Below are 18,512 nucleotides of genomic sequence, written 5' to 3'. Positions count from 1 at the left end.
TTTGCCAAGTCCTGACTCCTGTTAGCTTTCGTTGAAGTCAGCAGCCTAGGATTCCATGGACTTTTTCCAACCTGTACCTGTGAACGTTTGAGTGATGAAATCAATATATAAGAACAACGTAATAATTTGTATGCTATTACAGTGGCATGCAAAAGTATTCAATACCCTTGAATGTCATCCTAATTTTCTGCATGACAAAAGATTTGTCCACACATTTGTCCATTCAGTATTTGTAATGTGAACTCTTGTGCTGTAACAATATATTTTCAAAGTCAAAATGAAGAATTTGTTACCCAAAACTATCGCAAGCCTTCGCAGGCTAAAGAGGTCAGGCGTCACCTGAATCAAAAGATCCATTTATTTGATATAGCATCTTTCATCACAAAGCATTCCACAAGTGCAGCTAAATGTACAGCAGGAAATATCCATACCATTGAAGTACTGATAACAAAGTAATATGTTGCACTGCACACACACAGACGCGACAAAAATCTCGAGATTGCCAGTTCTAAAGCCCTTAGTTGTCAAGACGTTATGCTTAAATGACTGGAAATGGCATTTTAGGATTTTGTTTATGGTTTTGAAACATTTGCTTCATTTGGAAAACTTCACCCTAAAATCATTAAAGGTTTCCAATTTCACTAAAAATGTTGTCAGTACTTATTATGTTTCACATTATGTGGAATTTCGTTATGGTCTTTTGAAATGTTTTTGAATTTTATGTGATCGTCAGACACAAAAATGTGCAGAGTTTCATATTTCGGACATTTCAAAACATGAATTATGTACATTACAAAAAGCTGAGTTCTAACACATTTGAATTTATTTTATGTTATTTGCTGAAGTTGGTATGAAAGGCCACTTAGACCTTTTAAACCAAATAGAAAATGAATAATTTTGAATTTGTGAAGTGACTATGGCAACAACAAAAGCAAAACTCTCCAAAACTTTCTACATGGCATGCTGTCTTTTCTCAAGACTCATCTCTATCTTATCAAGGACCTGTACAGCAGCTTTTGGGATTCTTGTTCCTGGTCCAAAAACACTGGAAACACCAGCTTCATACAAGAAGTCGTAATCCTGAAAAACAAAAAGAATATACAAAGGTTATTTAACTTCACCACTATTCTGCATGAGAGTCAAACATAAAACAGTGTTAAAGTTCTGAAGGTTTACAGAGAGAAACACACTAGGGACTTTTTGCCATTTCCATTTATTTTCTTAGCAGATACTGTTGTCCTAAGAGACTTACACATGAGGTCAACATAATTGAATAAAAATCAGTCTGGGCGACTGTCTGTTAACAAGTGTTAAAGGACAAGGTGACAAAAATTGATCACCACAAGTGAAGAACTCAAAATATAAAAAGGTTACAATTTGTTGATAATAAAAACCTAACAGCCATTATCTGTTTGAGAGAAATTCATTGAACAAGAGGGTCTTCAAATGCTTCTTAAACACACTGAGGGAGGTAGAAGTTCAAATGATAATAATAATTCATTACATTTATACAGTGCTTTTCTCCTTACTTAAAACAATTTTCATAGTGAGTGGGGAGCCACTTCAACCCCCACTAATGTGCAGCATCCACCTGTATGATGTGACGGTAGCCATTACTGCGCCAGTACACTCACCACACATTAGCTATTAGGTGGTGAAGTGGTGAGAGAGAGAGAGATAGCCAATTAGAGACAGGGGATGATAGGAAGCAAGAATGACTAGGCCATGGTGGGCAATTTAGCCAGGACATCGGGATACACCCTACTCTTAAAAGATGCCCAAGGATCTTTTATGACCACCGAGTGTCAGGACTTTGGCTGTATGTCTCATCCAAAGGACAGCACCATTTTTACAGCATAGTGTCCCTGTCACTGCACGGAGACATTGGGATCCACATACAGACCACAGGGTAAGTGCCCCTTGCTGGCCTTGTTGAAGCAGACTGGAGCAGGCACGCTTAGCCCCAATGAAGGCACACGGAGTCTCAGGACAGACAGCAGAATCAAGCTTTATTATACGGCACACATACAGACTCAATTAATTGACTCATAGGCATCTTTTACATGTATTACAATTCTTATCATACAAGCTATTATTCATCCTCATCTGACTCCTATCATTTCACTGCTCTAATCTTGCCTCTAATTATTTCTACCAATATTTCTTACACGACGTCTTACACGACATCATTTCTGTTTGACAAGGCCTATCCTTACTCCCTATTAGGTCGGCGCTTGCTACTATTATTTATAGCCAAAGAGTTCACATTTCCTCTCTAAGCAAGGGGCCCATCTTGCTCTCCTGCACGTCTAACCTTTGGCTTAATAAACTATTGATGGTTTCTCGCTCATACAGAATAATAAAAAATATATAGGCATAAGTCTTTTTAGTCCTAACGCTTAATAAAATATAGTGTCTTCTTTTCTCATGTGCTTGTAATACTTTTCTAATACGTAGAGATTACCAATTTTAAGAATACATTTTTTCTATATCCTCACCAACTTCCAGCAGCAACCCAAGCTTTTCTTAAAAAAAAATGGACTTGACTTGTCTAGATGGTCTCCCATCCAAGTACTGTCTAGGCCAGAACATACTTAGCTTCAGGTGGATGTCCTGATCTGAAGTGCATGTAGCATGGCTGCTGGCAGTGGGCAGTTCATTAAACCAGATAGGAGCTAAAAATTAAAAAGGCCTGGATTGGGATTTCATATCATGCAGAGATGACATCACCAAACATTGTTCATCAGCAGACCTGAATGGGTGAGAAGGAGCAGAGGACCTCATCAGTGTCTCCATATATGCATTGTAGGTGCAGACACATTGAGCACACTGTAGGCAAGCATCAAGAATTTGAATGTAATATGTGCTGCATCACGGGCACCAAGCATAGGTTGGCATTCTGGCTGGGAGGCTAGCATAATTGAAGGAGAGGGGGAGAACACCCACATGGACTATTTGGTCCCCTGATATAATAGGTGGCAGTCTCTCTAGGCTACAGTAGCTGTATGGACAATTGCAGGGAAGGCTGGGAATTGCAGTCTCATTAAGACAGCCTTACTGGGTTCCATGGAGGCCGCCAGGGTGAGCTGCAGGGACAGACCACCCCTACTTTAAGGAACCTCCACCTGACCAGGAAGTGATTCCAACGTGCCTAGCTATATCACCGGAAGTACTCCCTCATCTGGTATAAAAGAGCTCTGATGCATCACCCCAGGGAGTTGAAGTGGGAAGGCGGAGGCTGAAGCTCACCTTAAAGAGAGGAAGAAGAAGAATGGGAAGAGAATGAAGCAATTTTTGCTTGTGTGTGTACTTCAAAATAACCTGTGGTAAGGTATTTGTTAAAATAAATTATCATCTGCACCCGGGACTTATGGTGGTGGTGCTGCTGTGTTTGGGAAGTGGGGGTTTCAGTGGTACCCCCTGCAGGTCACAGCCGCCACAAGGAGCAAATGCAGTTATCTCAAAAGAGGAGTGACATCTGCCTGCCTCAGCTGGTTGAACACCAGATGGGCCATTGTATTTGAATCATCTAAAGCAAACTGGTGACCCATGACAGAAATCCTGTCAGCAGAAAGTTGCAGTAGTCCAGACATGACAAGCCAAAAGCCTGGAACAGGAGGTGTGCTGTACACTCAACTTCTAGGAGAATTCTAAACTGGACCTGGCTAAGCATTAAAAATCTTGCTTCTCATTGAATTAAGAAGTGGATTCACGGTGTCTACTGGATAATGGCACCATAGTGCTGTTCCTAGAGTCTGCTGTTGTTGCTGGCCCAGGGCCATGTGATTAGAGGTCATAGGGAGTGGCGATGCTTGAGTGCCTGATAATTAGTGATGTAGGAGAGGCGAGATGGCCAGAAAACTAATGACTCACATTAAGTATCACCAAGTGGAAAACCAGGCAGGGGACTGGAATCTGTGGGAGACGATGCATTACAAAATAAGGATGAGCAGAAAAATGATGAGAGCTTCACAAGAATGTTCTCATCATTCCTAATAAGCTTAGTTCAACTAACAATCAGACTGCTAGACCAATTCTGAACAGTTATATAAGAAAAATAGACAGATATGTGTAGTGCCTATAAAAAGTATTCACATACTGTACTTGAACGTTTTCACATTTTATTGTTATCTAACATTGTGGTGGATTGAACTTGACATTCTATATGCTGATCAACAGAGGTTTCTTTAATTGCCAAGTGAAAGCAGATCTCTGGAAAGAGGTCTAAATTGATACTAATTGATAACTAAACACAGGAAGCAAATGGTTATTGGGAGTGGAACTTTTTCATGATTAGCTGATTTTAAAAGAGACCAAGAAATATCCTTTTAGTATATATAAACTATGTGCACCAAGAAATGAATCACTACATTGGTTAACTTGGCAGAAGATACCAAACTAGATGGAAGGGAAAATAATGTACAGTAGAATCAGCTCAACTGTTACAGAAGGATTTGGACAGAAGAGAGCTTGGGCAGGTGAAATTTAATGTAAGCAAATGTAAAGTATTATACACAGGAATTAAAAATTCTGGATTTGAACACACTATGGGAGGTCTAAAACATGAAAGCACACTTCATGAGGAGTTCCTAGGACTCCCAGTGGACTCATCGATATTTACATCACAACACTGTACAGAGGATATTATAAAGGCTTGCTAGGATGTCATGCTATACAGTATATACCACAGTGTGGAGTACAAGCCAAGGGAGGTTACGCTTAAGTCATACAACACACTGGTGAGGTCTCATCTGGAGTATGGCATGCAGTTTTGGTACCCAAAGTGCAAAAAAAGATGCAGGAGCTCTACAGAAATAAGTATGTAAGTAAGTAAGTTTTATTCATGAAGCACATTTTAAAACAACCATGGTTGACCCGAGTGCTGTGCAGGAGTGTATCTAGCAGGGGGTGCACACTCCCTGGGTATATGTCCATTAGCGATTTCAGTTTTTTACTTAACCAAAATCTATATAGATATAAAATAAAATGATACAGCCATCCTTAGTGATATGGTGGTAAATTTATGTTAAAGAAGAAAATAAACACTTAGGAAGGATACACTTAGCTTCTGTTTAATTTTGGCTAACACTGTAGATAAAAACCCAAATGAAGCTCTTGTCAAAGCCTGATACTTGACTGAGATTCCTAGAAGTGGATCCCATCAATTTCGACAGTGCTGGAGGCATTCATTAGGCAAGGGCAGCAATGACATCACCCACCCATCCCTAGATGAGCTTCCATTTTCTGGGCAATTGTCAGAGCATTGTATACTTTCTCTACAATCCAAGATTCCCAAAAGAGCAGAATGCAATCTCCAAACATGATTGCAATCTTCTGCTGGCATAGCATAAAAAGAAAATAGCAGATAGTCACGTCAGCACCATAAACTGACCACCGAACCTGTGGATACACATACTCTTATTAATTAGTGTGCCCGAGTTGCTTCTACTTGTATCATCCAATCTCTCTGTCAGGTTTCTTATATGATAGATAGATAGATAGATATGAAAGGCACTATATAATAGATAGATAGATAGATAGATAGATAGATAGATAGATAGATAGATAGATAGATAGATAGATAGATAGATAGATAGATAGATAGATAGATAGATAGATAGATGCATGTGAAAGGCACAATATAATAAATAGGCAGTAGGAACAAATGATCTTCTAAAGTATTCTGTTCCACAGTGCAGTGACAGAAGATGACTGCTATGTTCTTCTCTGATCCACTAAAATGTTGCAGAGAGGGGGGTTTGTCAGCTGGTCTTTGTAGTTTGGATAGTTCATCTGTGTCAGTTCATGGCTTTCGTCGTTTGGTAAAAACCATGCACTGTGGGATAAATTTCACAGATCACAGTGGTACGATTTAAACCTTTGGTTAAAGAACACTTTAACAAATCATTTATAATCCAAAAAACACAAATAGATTTTCAAAGTAGATTTGAAAAGCATAACTGATGAGGCTGATCTGATGACAACAGGTTAACATGTCCCATAACTTGGGTGCTATGTAAGACAAAGTACAAGAAAAGCCTGCGCCACCACCACCTACTCAAAGCATCATGATGCACCAACATTGATGGACTGAAAGCCAGAAGTCTACGTGACCATCATCATCAGGTCCTTCCATGAAAACCCTAAATACAAAGAGGACTGTTTGACTTATGTTAGGTAGATTGCCCAGAGGGGACTGGGCGGTCTCTTGGTCTGGAACCCCTACAGATTTTATTTTTTTCTCCAGCCTTTGGAGTTTTTTTGTTTTTTCTGTCCACCCTGGCCATCGGACCTTACTCTTATTCTATGTTAATTAATGTTGACTTATGTTTATTTTTTATTGTGTCTTCTATTTTTCTATTCATTTTGTAAAGCACTTTGAGCTACATTTTTTTTGTATGAATATGTGCTATATAAATAAATGTTGATTGATTGATTGATTGTTTAGGTTTGACTGCGGAACCACCAATGGGTGATGATCTGGGGCCTCATGTATAAACGGTGCGTACGCACAGAAATGTTGCGTAAGAAGTTTTCCACGTTCAAATTGCGATGTATAAAACCTACACTTGGCATAAAGCCACGCACTTTTCCACGGTACCTCATACCTTGTCGTACGCAAGTTCTCCGCTCGGTTTTGCAGACTGGCGGCACCCAGCGTCAAAGCAGTGCTACTGTTCCAGTGTGGTTACTCTTATTTTCCTGATGCGGCTTTATAAATACACTGAAACTAACCGCATATTGTTTATTAGTGTAATGCATCTGATTGTAATTAACTTGTAACAATATAATGGTCCAGGGAACAGCCATAGTATTCCAAATACCATAACTGCTTTAGCGTTGTTACTCTAACTGCACCTTCTTCTTTTTTCAGCTGCTCCCGTTAGGAGTTGGCACAGCGGATCATCTTTTTCCATATTACTCTCACTGCACCACTTTGAGTATTTATATCACTGTATCTGAGTGGGGAATCACAGCAGCAACTGATCAGAAAGAGAATTATCGGTATACAGTATCAAGCACACGCTGTCTCAGGCACAGCAAAATGTTTCAAAGCCTTTCCTGTACGGACCTCGCGGTTCAGAAACAGTTTCATCCCAAGAACTTTAAACGCACTCAATCATTGCTCCTTGTAGAACTGTTTGTACTTACTGTATAAGTACAATAACCCCACTGTAAACTTGCACTATAGTTATAATATTACACAACCTGAGCCACTTTATAAAGCCTGTATTTACATATGATGATGATATCATTTTTAAGATGAAATGCAGCAAAATATGTTTATTATATTATACAGATAAAACTTTAACTTCATTTAAATAATCTATATTCTTCACTGGGGCTGGCGTGAAGGATGGAATAATTAAACATGTACTACGAAGATATTTCAATGTTCCTTAAACGTTTTGAAGAATCGGCGCTCTAAGCATACAGATGGCTTAATGTCTATTACAGAGCTGATTGTGTGGCGATCGGTTACTTGGAGAAAGAAAAGCAAGGAACTGCAGGGGCGCCACGCCAACATATATTGAATATACAACAGAAAGAGAAAATATCGACACAGCTAAAAACGCAGCGACAAATTTCGACAAAAGTTAAATGCTTGTGTCATGAGCACGAGGCGGCTATGCAGTGTCCACAACGGACATGGCCATCCACCGTGCATAAGATACCATATTGACATTGGCGGCGAAGGGCCACCGATTCTTTCTCTGCCCAGGGCTGCCACAAGCCTAGAGCTGCCCCCGAGTACTGCTGCAATAAATAATTTCATCGAAGGTTGTGCACAATCACTGCGCCGTGAAACCCATGTTTAATAACGTCCTTTATCTCCTATTATCATGAAAATGATATCACGTATACAGTACATCTCAGTATTCTAGTTATTCAGAGAGCTGTAATATCACGAATGTAATGGACTCTGTGTCCAGTAAGAGGAAGAGAGCCGGTTTAAGAAGCAGGTAGTGATTCACACACATAGAACATATAGATAATCACATACAAAACAAAGCATTTAACGTGCTACTTTAATTACGATGTGATTTGAGAAACTGGTTAATTAAACGATTTTAACACGAAGTTTATGATGTTCTGCTTTAATGACAAAATAAACTACATGATTAAAGTGGAAAATTCGAGATTGAAGTTGACATTTTGTGCTTTTTTCCCCACTGTGTTCCTTTATTTTTCTCTGTACCCTAATAACCTTTCATATGACACTCAGACAGTGGGCTACGACTTGCCTTTTCACGGCGACTTTGATATCTGACAACTTTTTTTATTTCCAGCACTGTGCGACTTTGTGAACGTGAGCTTTCAAGTTTCTCCAACACGCTATATCACTCGATCAACTTCCTTTTGTTGATTATACCACGGTTTAAATAAACAATTAGTATGTTATTCCTTTGCCTCCACTTGGTATTCGCTGAAATTCTTATATTTTTCCCCGTGCTTTTCCCATTGTTTTTTCACATAAGGCTGAGCTTAAGGGCGATTTATATTGATTTGCATATTCAAAGAGGCGTAATTCTGGGAGAAGATGGGGCGGGACAGAAGGCGTGTGCTTGAGCATTACTTTTCATGCTGACCGGGATTTATGTAGCGAAAGAACGCGGAAGTTGGAGTATGCATAGATTCCTGCATATGGATTTTTCTGTGCGTAAGCACATTTCGGCTTTTGTGCTTACGTCATGTTATAGTGCAAATTCTGCGCCACAGTTTAAAATTACAAAACAAACAATTCAGATGCGATTAAAGTGCACATTGCAGATTTCATTTAATGGAATTTGCATAAATTTTGGTCACACAGCACTATTTCTAAATGGTCCCCCCATTTCAGGGCATCTTAATGTTTGAGACACAGCAATGGCAGGTCTATTAAAGCTGTTTTCATATTTAAGAAGTTATCGCATATCCCTTATCCAGATGTACTGATACCAGAAGTGACATCAGAGGTGTTACAGCTATCAATCATCCGAAAAGGCATTAGAACACAGCGCCAACCCTTGGAACAGAAGGGAAATACAATCACCAGAGTCCTTAATCTGTCCATGTGTGTGACAGACAGTTTCTTGACTTTGATTTTGGTACACATTTTGAGTTTGAAAAATATATTAGGCTTTCTTTCCTGTGTAGCATGCAGCTGGGGAATCTCTAAGCTGGGAGGTCCGGGTGAGCAAGCGTGGCCAGAGCCTTACTTCCCCTAGGATGCTAGAGGGCAACCCTCCTGGGTTATAGCAGTGCCTGTGACTTCTGCAGGGCTTCATGGGAGTTGGAGTTTGGTGCAACCCTGTTGGGATCTGCAGGCGCCACCAGGGGGTGCTGCAGCAGGAGCTGCTGAGCCCTTATGGGCAATTTTTCCACAACCAGGAAGTGCTGCCGGAAATGAATCATCAAGCATCTGGAGCACTTCTGGGTGCCTTATAAAAAGAGCCAGCAGTCACTACTCGGGGAGCCAGAGTCGGAAAGGAGGAAGACTAATGTTGACCTGAGGAGTGGAGGAGAAGGAAAAGAGAGAGAAGACTATTGTGTTTGTGCTGTGCTTGTGCTGGGAATGTGTTGAGCTTGTGGGAATGGGGAAGGCATTCATTCAATTGTCTGAAATTTTCCTTCTCTTTGTAGAACAGGGCCTAAATTGATTTGTGTCATTGTAGAATCGGCGTTCTAAGCTTAAAGATGGCTTAACATCTATTACAGAGCTGATTAGAACAATCTAGACGAGAACAGGCCATTCAGCCCAACAAAGCTCGCCAGTCCTATCCACTTGTTTCCTCCAAGAAAACATCAAGTCGAGTTTTGAAAGTCCCTAACGTCTTACTGTCTACCACACTACTTGGTAGCTTATTCCAAGTGTCTATCGTTCTTTGTGTAAAGAAAAACTTCCTAATGTTTGTGCGAAATTTACCCTTAACAAGTTTCCAACTGTGTCCCCGTGTTCTTGAAGAACTCATTTTAAAATACAAGTCTCGATCCACTGTACTAATTTCCTTCATAATTTTAAACACTTCAATCATGTCACCTCTTAATCTTCTTTTGCTTAAACTGTAAAGGCTCAGCTCTTTTAATCTTTCCTCATAATTCAACCCCTGTAGACCTCTAATCAGCCCAGTCGCTCTTCTCTGGACCTTCTCTTGTGCTGTTATGTCCTTTTTGTAGCCTGGAGACCAAACCTGCACACAGTATTCAAGATGAGGCCTCACCAGTGCATTATAAAGGTTGAGCAGAACCTCCTGTGACTTGTACTCCACACATCAAGGCGCTATATAACCTAACATTCTGTTAGCCTTCTTAATGGCTTCTGAACACTGTTGGGAAGTTGATAGCTTTGAGTCCACTATGACTCCTAAATCCTTCTCATAAGGTGTTCTCTCGATTTTCCGACCGCCATTGTGTATTCAAACCTAATATTTTTACTTCCTATGTGTAATACTTTACATTTACTGACTTTAAATTTCATCTGGCACAAGTCTGCCCAAGCCTGTCTGCTATCCAAGTCCTTCTGTAATGATATAACGGATTCCAAATTATCTGCTAATCCACCTATCTTGGTATCATCTGCAAACTTAACCAGCTTGTTACTTATATTCCTATCCAAATCATTTATATATATTAAAAATAGCAGCGGCCCTAGCACTGACCCCTGTGGAACACCACTCTTAACATTGGCCAGTTCTGATGAGGTTCCTCACACCATCACCCTCTGCTTCCTGTGTCTGAGCCAATTCTGCACCCATCTAAAAACATCACCCTGAACTCCCACTTCTTTTAACTTGATGCCCAACCTCTCATGTGGCACCTTATCAGTAGTTGTTGTAGTTGTTATTTTGTCAACACTGTGGTGACAAAAGCACCAGTGAGGGCAAGATATACTTTTTAAATCTATAGAAAACATGTAACTTTAGAATACAGTTTCACATTTCAGATGCATATCTACCATGTTTGTAAAGAAATAACCTTGACTGCATGAAACATCACAAGAAACTACTGGCTGCTTTCAATGGAGATTGCAACGTTTGTCTAGCAATAACAGTCAGTCAGTCATTTCCAAACCTGCTTAGTCCTGAACAGGGTTGTGTTTAGCTCTATCAGATGGTATACTGACATTAACATATGCTAACCATTTTATTTTTAGAAATTAAATGACACACACTAACTATATAAAACAAGAACATAGTTAATAAACCTGATCCGGCACGAAAGCATTTATCTTGAGGCATTTTTGCCATTGACATTAATGAGACGGCAAAAACATGTAAGATGCATATAAAACATAAAACTGACCTTTCAAAATGACTAGAATACAGCACCCCTGAAGACTATGAATAAGACTGTGCTAATTACCAACAGATGGTGGTGGAGGAGGATGAGGACGAGGAGGATGCCCTTGGGTCAGTGCTTCAGCATCGTGTGCAATGCTCTTTATAGCACTGACTGTTGTCAGAATCAACCGCATAGTAGGGGGGTTCATTCTTGAAGAATTATTTGAAAATTTCCCATAGAGACTAACTGGAAGGAAGTGATGGGCACAGGAGGCATTCAAGGCAGAGACACAGCCTACCGGTAGGTTGGGAGGAAGCCAGGCAACTTGGGTTTGGAACTATACAAGACTATGCTACAATAAAGCCGGGGGAGACGGAGAGATGTCAGCTGATCCAGGGAAAAATCTGTGCAGATGTGAAAGAGGAATGCAGCAACAGGACAGTGGCTATGTGCAAGTAGGGAACTTGGATCAACTAGGACCATATAACTTCCCATAAAATCACATGGGCAGAACTTTGGAAGTCAGAACCAGCCAGACTCAAGTTTCATAACAAGTCAATGTATGATGTCCTTCCATGCCCTTCCAATCTGCAGTGTTGGGGTCTCGTTGATACCCTGACATGGCTATTGTGCCTGGCAAAAGGTTCCTTGGAACACATTTTGAGCTTCTGCCTGAAAGCCTTGGGAGAGCGGAGGTATACATGATGCCACGACCAGGTGCTGAAGATAGTAGATGAGACCATCTGCACTGGAATTCAACGGACCAAGCATCAAATCCCAATAAGGCACAACTCTGTCTTTGTTAAAGCAGGAGAAAAACTTCAAGGTGGAGCTCTGGACCTCAACTGGGCAGCTAGCCCCAGAGTGTGACTTGAAGATGAAGCTGACCTAGGGAAGCAATTGTAGAGTCTGGAACCCATTACAAGGGTGACACTTGGCCTTAACATCTGACTGTTCTAAGCAAGGACCTCACTGTCCCTTTGGAAGTCTAGACTGAGGAGACCCATTAGCATAAGAAGGCAAAACATCTAGAATTGGTAAAAAAAAAAAATATGGAAGGCATGGGTGGTAAGCCTACTGTGAAACCTACTGTAAACCCATTGAGGTTAGCTGCAGGGCAGTCTCTACATCGGACACACAGTCTCCATGGCATTAGATGATTACAGGAAAGAAGAGCCACCAAAAACATCATGGATGTTGCAGAAAAAGTGTCAAGGTGGTTGTGGATCAAGAGGGATGATTCAAGGTGTAGCGTGTTACTTAGACACAAGCTGGGGACTGATCATCCAGTGACCCTGGGTTCATTACCGATGATGTGTCCAAGTTGCACCATCTGGTGTATTGAGAAAGTACATTTTCAAATGTGCTTAATCCAATCCAGGGGCTGTGCAGGGTGAGGGGCAGCCTATCCCCAGTAAGCACAGGGCTGGAGAATAGGGTGCTGGTCCTTGGCAGAGCTGATTTCTGCACATTCACACATCCACGCTCACTCTAGCTTGGGTCAGTTTGGAAACATCAGTCAAGTCTTGGGGGCATCTGAGTACCTGAAGGAAAACTTCACAAGGATAATGAGCAGGTGCTGGAACTGAACCCAGCATACAGTTGTATGCAAAAGTTTGGATCCCCTTGCTTAAAATGTCTGTTACTGTTAATAGTTATGACAGATAGATAGATAGATAGATAGATAGATAGATAGATAGATAGATAGATAGATAGATAGATAGATAGATAGATAGATAGATAGATAGATAGATACTTTATTAATCCCAAGGGGAAATTCACATAATCCAGCAGCAGTATACTGATACAAAGAAACAATATTAAATTAAATAGTAATAAAAATGAAAAAAATTAAAATAAAATTAATGTTCGCATTTACTCCCCTGGGTGGAATTGAAGAGTCGCATAGTGTGGGGGAGGAACGATCTCTTTAGTCTGTCAGTGGAGCAGGACAGTGACAAAAGTCTGTCACTGAAGCTACTCTTCTGTCTGGAGATGACACTGTTAAGTGGATGCAGTGGATTCTTCATGATTGACAGGAGTTTGCTTAGTGCCAGTCTCTCTGCCACAGATGTTAAACTGTCCAACTTTACTCCTACAATAGAGCCTGCCTTCTTAACAAGTTTGTCCAGGCGTGAGGCGTCTTTCATCTTTATGCTGCCACCCCAGCACACCACCGCGTAGAAGAGGGCACTCGCCACAACCGTCTGGTAGAACATCTGCAGCATCTTACTGCAGATGTTGAAGGATGCCAACCTTCTCAGAAAGTATAGTCTGCTCTGACCTTTCTTACATAGAGCATCAGTATTGGCAGTCCAGTCCAATTTGTCATCCAGCTGCACTCCCAGATATTTAAAGGTCTGCACCCTCTGCACAGTCACCTCTGATGATCACAGGGTCCATGAGGGACCAATCAACAATACTATTTCTGTTGATTAGTTGTTCTCTTAAGTCAAGAATTTGTTATTTTTGTGTATGACTACATTCCAGAATTGTGGCAACTACTTGCTGAGTTTGAACTATGAATGCTGTTTTTTGTATTTCCTAGTGTGACAGGTTAGGGGGGTGCCACTGACACCCCTGACTCAAGATACAGTGCACATACACAACCAAGGGTTCAAAATAAATTACATTGTATTATTCACAAATACCCTTTTCATGTTCTTTCTTTCAAAAGTACTCACATGCAAAATTCATGTATTAATCATGTTTTGTCACAGTCTTCAACGGAGTTCTTTAGCTGCCTTTTTGCAAACCCTAAGTGGGCTTTCACATGTCGTCTGGCCACTATTCCAAAAAGCTCAGATTAGTGCAAGTACTGTGGTGATGGTTGCTATTCTGGACGTTTATCCCATTCCCACACAGGTTCTCTAGAACTCAGTCAGAATGACCATCAGATTCTTTGTAACCTCTCTTACCAAGGACTCTCTACCACGTTGTTCTGTTTGGCTGGGCAGACAGCTCCAAGAAGAGTCAGGGTTTTTCCCTAACATATTCTACTTAAGAACTATGGAGGGCACCATGATCTTGGGAACTTTGAGTTCTGCAGAATTGTTTAGTCATCTGTGCCTCAACACAACCCCGTCTCTAAGTAGTATTCTTGACCTCACACTGCTTGGCTTTGGTTGAACTGTGGGAACTCCTATAGACAGGTGTGTGCCTTTCCTAAACACATCCAATGAATGGAACTGATGACAGGTGGACTCCAAACAAGGTGTCCAACATCTCAATAATCTATACTAATAAAAGGCAAAGCCCTCACTGACTGACTGACTGACTCACTCACTCACTGACTCATCACTAATATTCCAAGTTCCCGTGTAGGTAGAAGGCTGAACTTTGGCAGGCTCATTCCTTACAGCTTCCTTACAAAAGCTGGGCAGGTTTCATTTCGAAATTCTACGCGTAATGGTCATAACTGGAAGCTATTTTTCTCAATTTACTGTAATGGAGTTGAGCTCGAAAGCCGTGGGGGCAGAGTTTCGTTCGACATCATCACGCCTCCCATGTAATCACGTGAACTGACTGTCAATGCAGTGCATAAAAACCAGGAAGAGCTCCAAAAAGCGCTGAAGAAAACATGCATTATATAATTGAGAAGGCAGCGAAACAATAAGAAGCGAGCGAGTGACATATACAACCATATTCATGAGTGCTGCTACTTCGGAAACAAAGCAAGGTGTAAACCTAAAGTTTAAATTAAGTTCATAGATAGGCTGCCGCTGGCGTTTGTCATGCCCACGGGTAATGTGGGATACAAGTTTAATGAGAGGACGCAGAATATAAACAAGAGTTTTGATCACTTTTTTTAACTAAGTTCAAATTGCATGTGAAGGGCTGTGCTTATGCAAATTCTGAGAGACTGTGTTTTTAGGGGATTGACAGTTAAGGCGGGTGGGGGAGTCACGTCATCATCTCCCCTCCCATTCACCTCATTTCGCTCTGAGCTGAGCTCCGCAGCTAACGCACGCAGTGTTACGGAAGCGACTTTGTGACGCTGCCACCAAATACTCACAGAAAAATCCACAAGTTAATACACATGCTGTCTCTACAGTTTCTCCACACTGAATCCTCCAGGCACTACTTACAAAAGGTTACATTGACAATCGTGTTACGTTATTTTTAAAATGTTTCCTCTTCTTAGCACAAGCACAGCTGAGAAGCTTCGATGCATATGCTACATAACACGTAAAAAAATCACGCATTTAATCACACTTTTCAATACAAGCAAAGGGGAACTTCTGTCAATGCATGATTTCATGGTACACCGATTACATTGATCAGCACTTCCCGATTCATTTTACCCTCGCACACCCTTGGTTTGAGAAGAAGTATGAAAAAATATGAGGTTAACACAGAAAAACAGATCACCAATTGAAGCTTTATGAATAATCGATTCACCATCAATAATTGTTTTGGTAAAGCCATACTCAGTGTATTCATTAGATGAACGGTAAAAAAGTAAGAGCGAAGGGGAGGGTGACTTATTGAGGCATGCTGGCAAAACCACAATAGCACGCGGGCTCGATGTACTGTAGTGCGTGTCAACTCGATCTGAATTGCACGATCACATTCGAAAAAATATATCTTTTCAAGTTCTATTTAGTCCATATGTGTCAAACTCAAGGCCCTCGGGCCACATCCGGCCCGCAAGATCATTTTATATATTATTGTTATTAATGGCCCGGGGATATGAAGCGCTGGTAACACAATAAACTACAGATCCCATAATGCAGCGCTTCAGCTGCCTTCCAACACTTACCGCGTTAATCAAGTCTAGCTTATGATGCTGCAAGTTATTGCGAAGCTAGCCCACACGATGCCAAAGAGAAAAGTTGATTCTGAAAATAGAGCCTTTAAAAACCGATGGGAGGCTGAGTATATGTTTACTGAACCCGTGTGTCTCATTTGTGGAGCTAATGTGGCTGTAATTACAGAATTTAATCTAAGACGGCACTATGAGACAAAACATCAGGATAACCTGAAAGACCTGAATGCAATGCAGAAGATACAGAAAGCAGAAGAGTTAAAGAAGAATCTGACACTTCAGCAGACGTTTTACCCATGCAAAATCACAAAGTGATTTCAAGTGAAGCTGCTTTTATGGGAGACACAAATGCACCAGTGCAACTTGCCCCACTTTCCCTGTTGCCAAGTAATGTTGAACCAAGTCGGCACAACGGTGTTCCCAAATACGCACTTTGCTGATAAACTGAGCGCACTGCGCTTTGGTGACTTTGAAGAACAAAAAAAGAATTTTGAGTTGTTTCGCAACCCATTTGCCGTCGATGTGGAAACTGCACCTGTGCAGATTCAGATGGAGGTGATTGAGCTGCAGTGTAATGGCACACTGAAGGCAAAGTACGATACTGCAGGGCCCGCGCAGTTTATTCACTCCATTCCCGCAGAAATGCTCCAGCTCCGTCTACATGCGGCTCGAACCTTGTGCATGTTTGGTAGCACATATCTGTGTGAGAAGCTCTTCTCAGTGATGAAGACTAACAAAACAGCACACAGGAGTCGCCTCACTGATGAGCACCTGCAGTCCATCCTGAGAATCTCCACAACACAGAACCTCACACCAAACATAAACGAACTTGTTGCCAAAAAAAGATGCCAGGCGTCCAGCTCTGATAAAATGACATAAGAGCAAAGACAACTGAATGATTTGATTTGTTATTGCTGAAAAGAACACATTTTATTTATATTTCCAGGTTTTGTTATGCAGCATGTTCATATTTGAATTTGTATAATTTTGACAGGATATATTTTTATGGAGAGCAAAATCTTTTGGGATATTTAAAATTTAAGTTTACTTTTTATATAAAATTACATAAGAGTAAAGAAATTTGAATGTTTGTTCTTTTAACGTTTACTTTATTTCTAACTTGTATAATTTAGACAGGATATATTTTTATGGAGAGCAAAATATTATAAGTTATTTAAGGTTTGAGTTGATTTATTCCGGAATAATATTCCTGTCTGTTTTAATTCATATTTATGTTCAAAAAAGTTAAGTTTTAAAAGTTTTAAAGTTTTAAAAGTTTAGTTTTAGTGTGTTCAATAAATGTTTATCCTGTTCGCCCGACCTAAAGTGTGTTTTGGATTTTGGCCCCTGTGCAATTGAGTTTGACACCCCTGATTTAGTCGACACAAATATCTTTGGTTGGAATGTAAGGCTAATTTACTCTTTACATTTGTATGGTGAAGAAAAATTTATGCAATGATGCCTACATTTAACTTCCATTCCTACCAAAGATATTTCTGTCGACTAAATAAAAATTCCTTCTATTTAAAATTTAAATAGAACTTGAACAGCTATGATAGTTCATAATATCCACTCAGACTTGCACGTAAGAGCGGGAGTCATCCGTTTTAACAAACAGCGTATTGCACTGATATGAAATAGCCTGCCCTTTTAATTATTTAGGAATGGATAAATAAATTAAGATTTTGTACAAATAATGTTTTTCATTTTTCTTCCTTGATGGATTCTGCCACCCCCAGCAACATTTGCTCGCACCCCAAAGAGTGTATATGTATATATATATATATATATATATATGTGTGTATGTGTGTGTGTATGTATACATGTAGATATGTATGTATATGTATATATGTATGTGTATATGTATATGTATGTGTGTATGTATGTATGTAGATATGTATATATAAACTGCTCAAAAAAATTAAAGGAACACTTTGAAAACACATCAGATCTCAATGGGAAAAAGAAATCCTCCTGGATATCTATACTGTTATAGACTGGGTAATGTGTTAGGAACGAAAGGATGCCACATCGTTTGATGGAAATGAAAATGATCAACCTACAGAGCCCTGAATTCAAAGACACCCCAAAAATCAGAGTGAAAAAATTATGTGGCAGGCTAGTCCACTTTGCCAAAATTTAATTGCAGCAACTCAAAATTGTACGCAGCACTTTGTATGGCCCCTGTGTTCTTGTATACATGCCTGACAACATCGGTGCATGCTTCTAATGAGATGTCAGATGGTGTTGTGGGGGATCTCCTCCCAGATCTGGACCAGGGCATCACTGAGCTCCTGGACAGTCTGAGGTGCAACCTGGTGGCATTGGATGGACCAAAACATAATGTCCCAAAGGTGTTCTATTGGATTTAGGTCAGGAAAGTGTGGTGGCCAGTCAATGGTATCAATTCCTTCATCCTCCAGGAACTGCCTGCATACTCTCACCACATGAGGCTAGGAATTGTCGTGCACCAGGAGCCACT

The 18,512-nt window shown here is 40.4% G+C and overlaps 1 protein-coding gene across 2 annotated transcripts in view; it reads right to left on the bottom strand.

The window, feature by feature from the left end:
- Positions 1–339: 339 nt before the first annotated feature.
- Positions 340–18,512, bottom strand: part of mut (methylmalonyl CoA mutase) — a 127,526-nt gene continuing 109,353 nt past the window's right edge. For both annotated transcript variants that reach the window (XM_039749442.1, XM_039749441.1), the window contains exon 13: positions 340–1,080. In XM_039749442.1, coding sequence (XP_039605376.1) covers positions 952–1,080 — 129 coding nt within the window. In that variant the 3' untranslated portion in view covers positions 340–951. The remainder of the gene's footprint in view (positions 1,081–18,512) is intronic.

The sequence above is a fragment of the Polypterus senegalus genome, chromosome 3, assembly GCF_016835505.1.
Source record: "Polypterus senegalus isolate Bchr_013 chromosome 3, ASM1683550v1, whole genome shotgun sequence".
NCBI classification, from domain to species: Eukaryota; Metazoa; Chordata; class Cladistia; order Polypteriformes; family Polypteridae; genus Polypterus; species Polypterus senegalus.
This window is presented reverse-complemented; position numbering and strand designations above follow the sequence as displayed.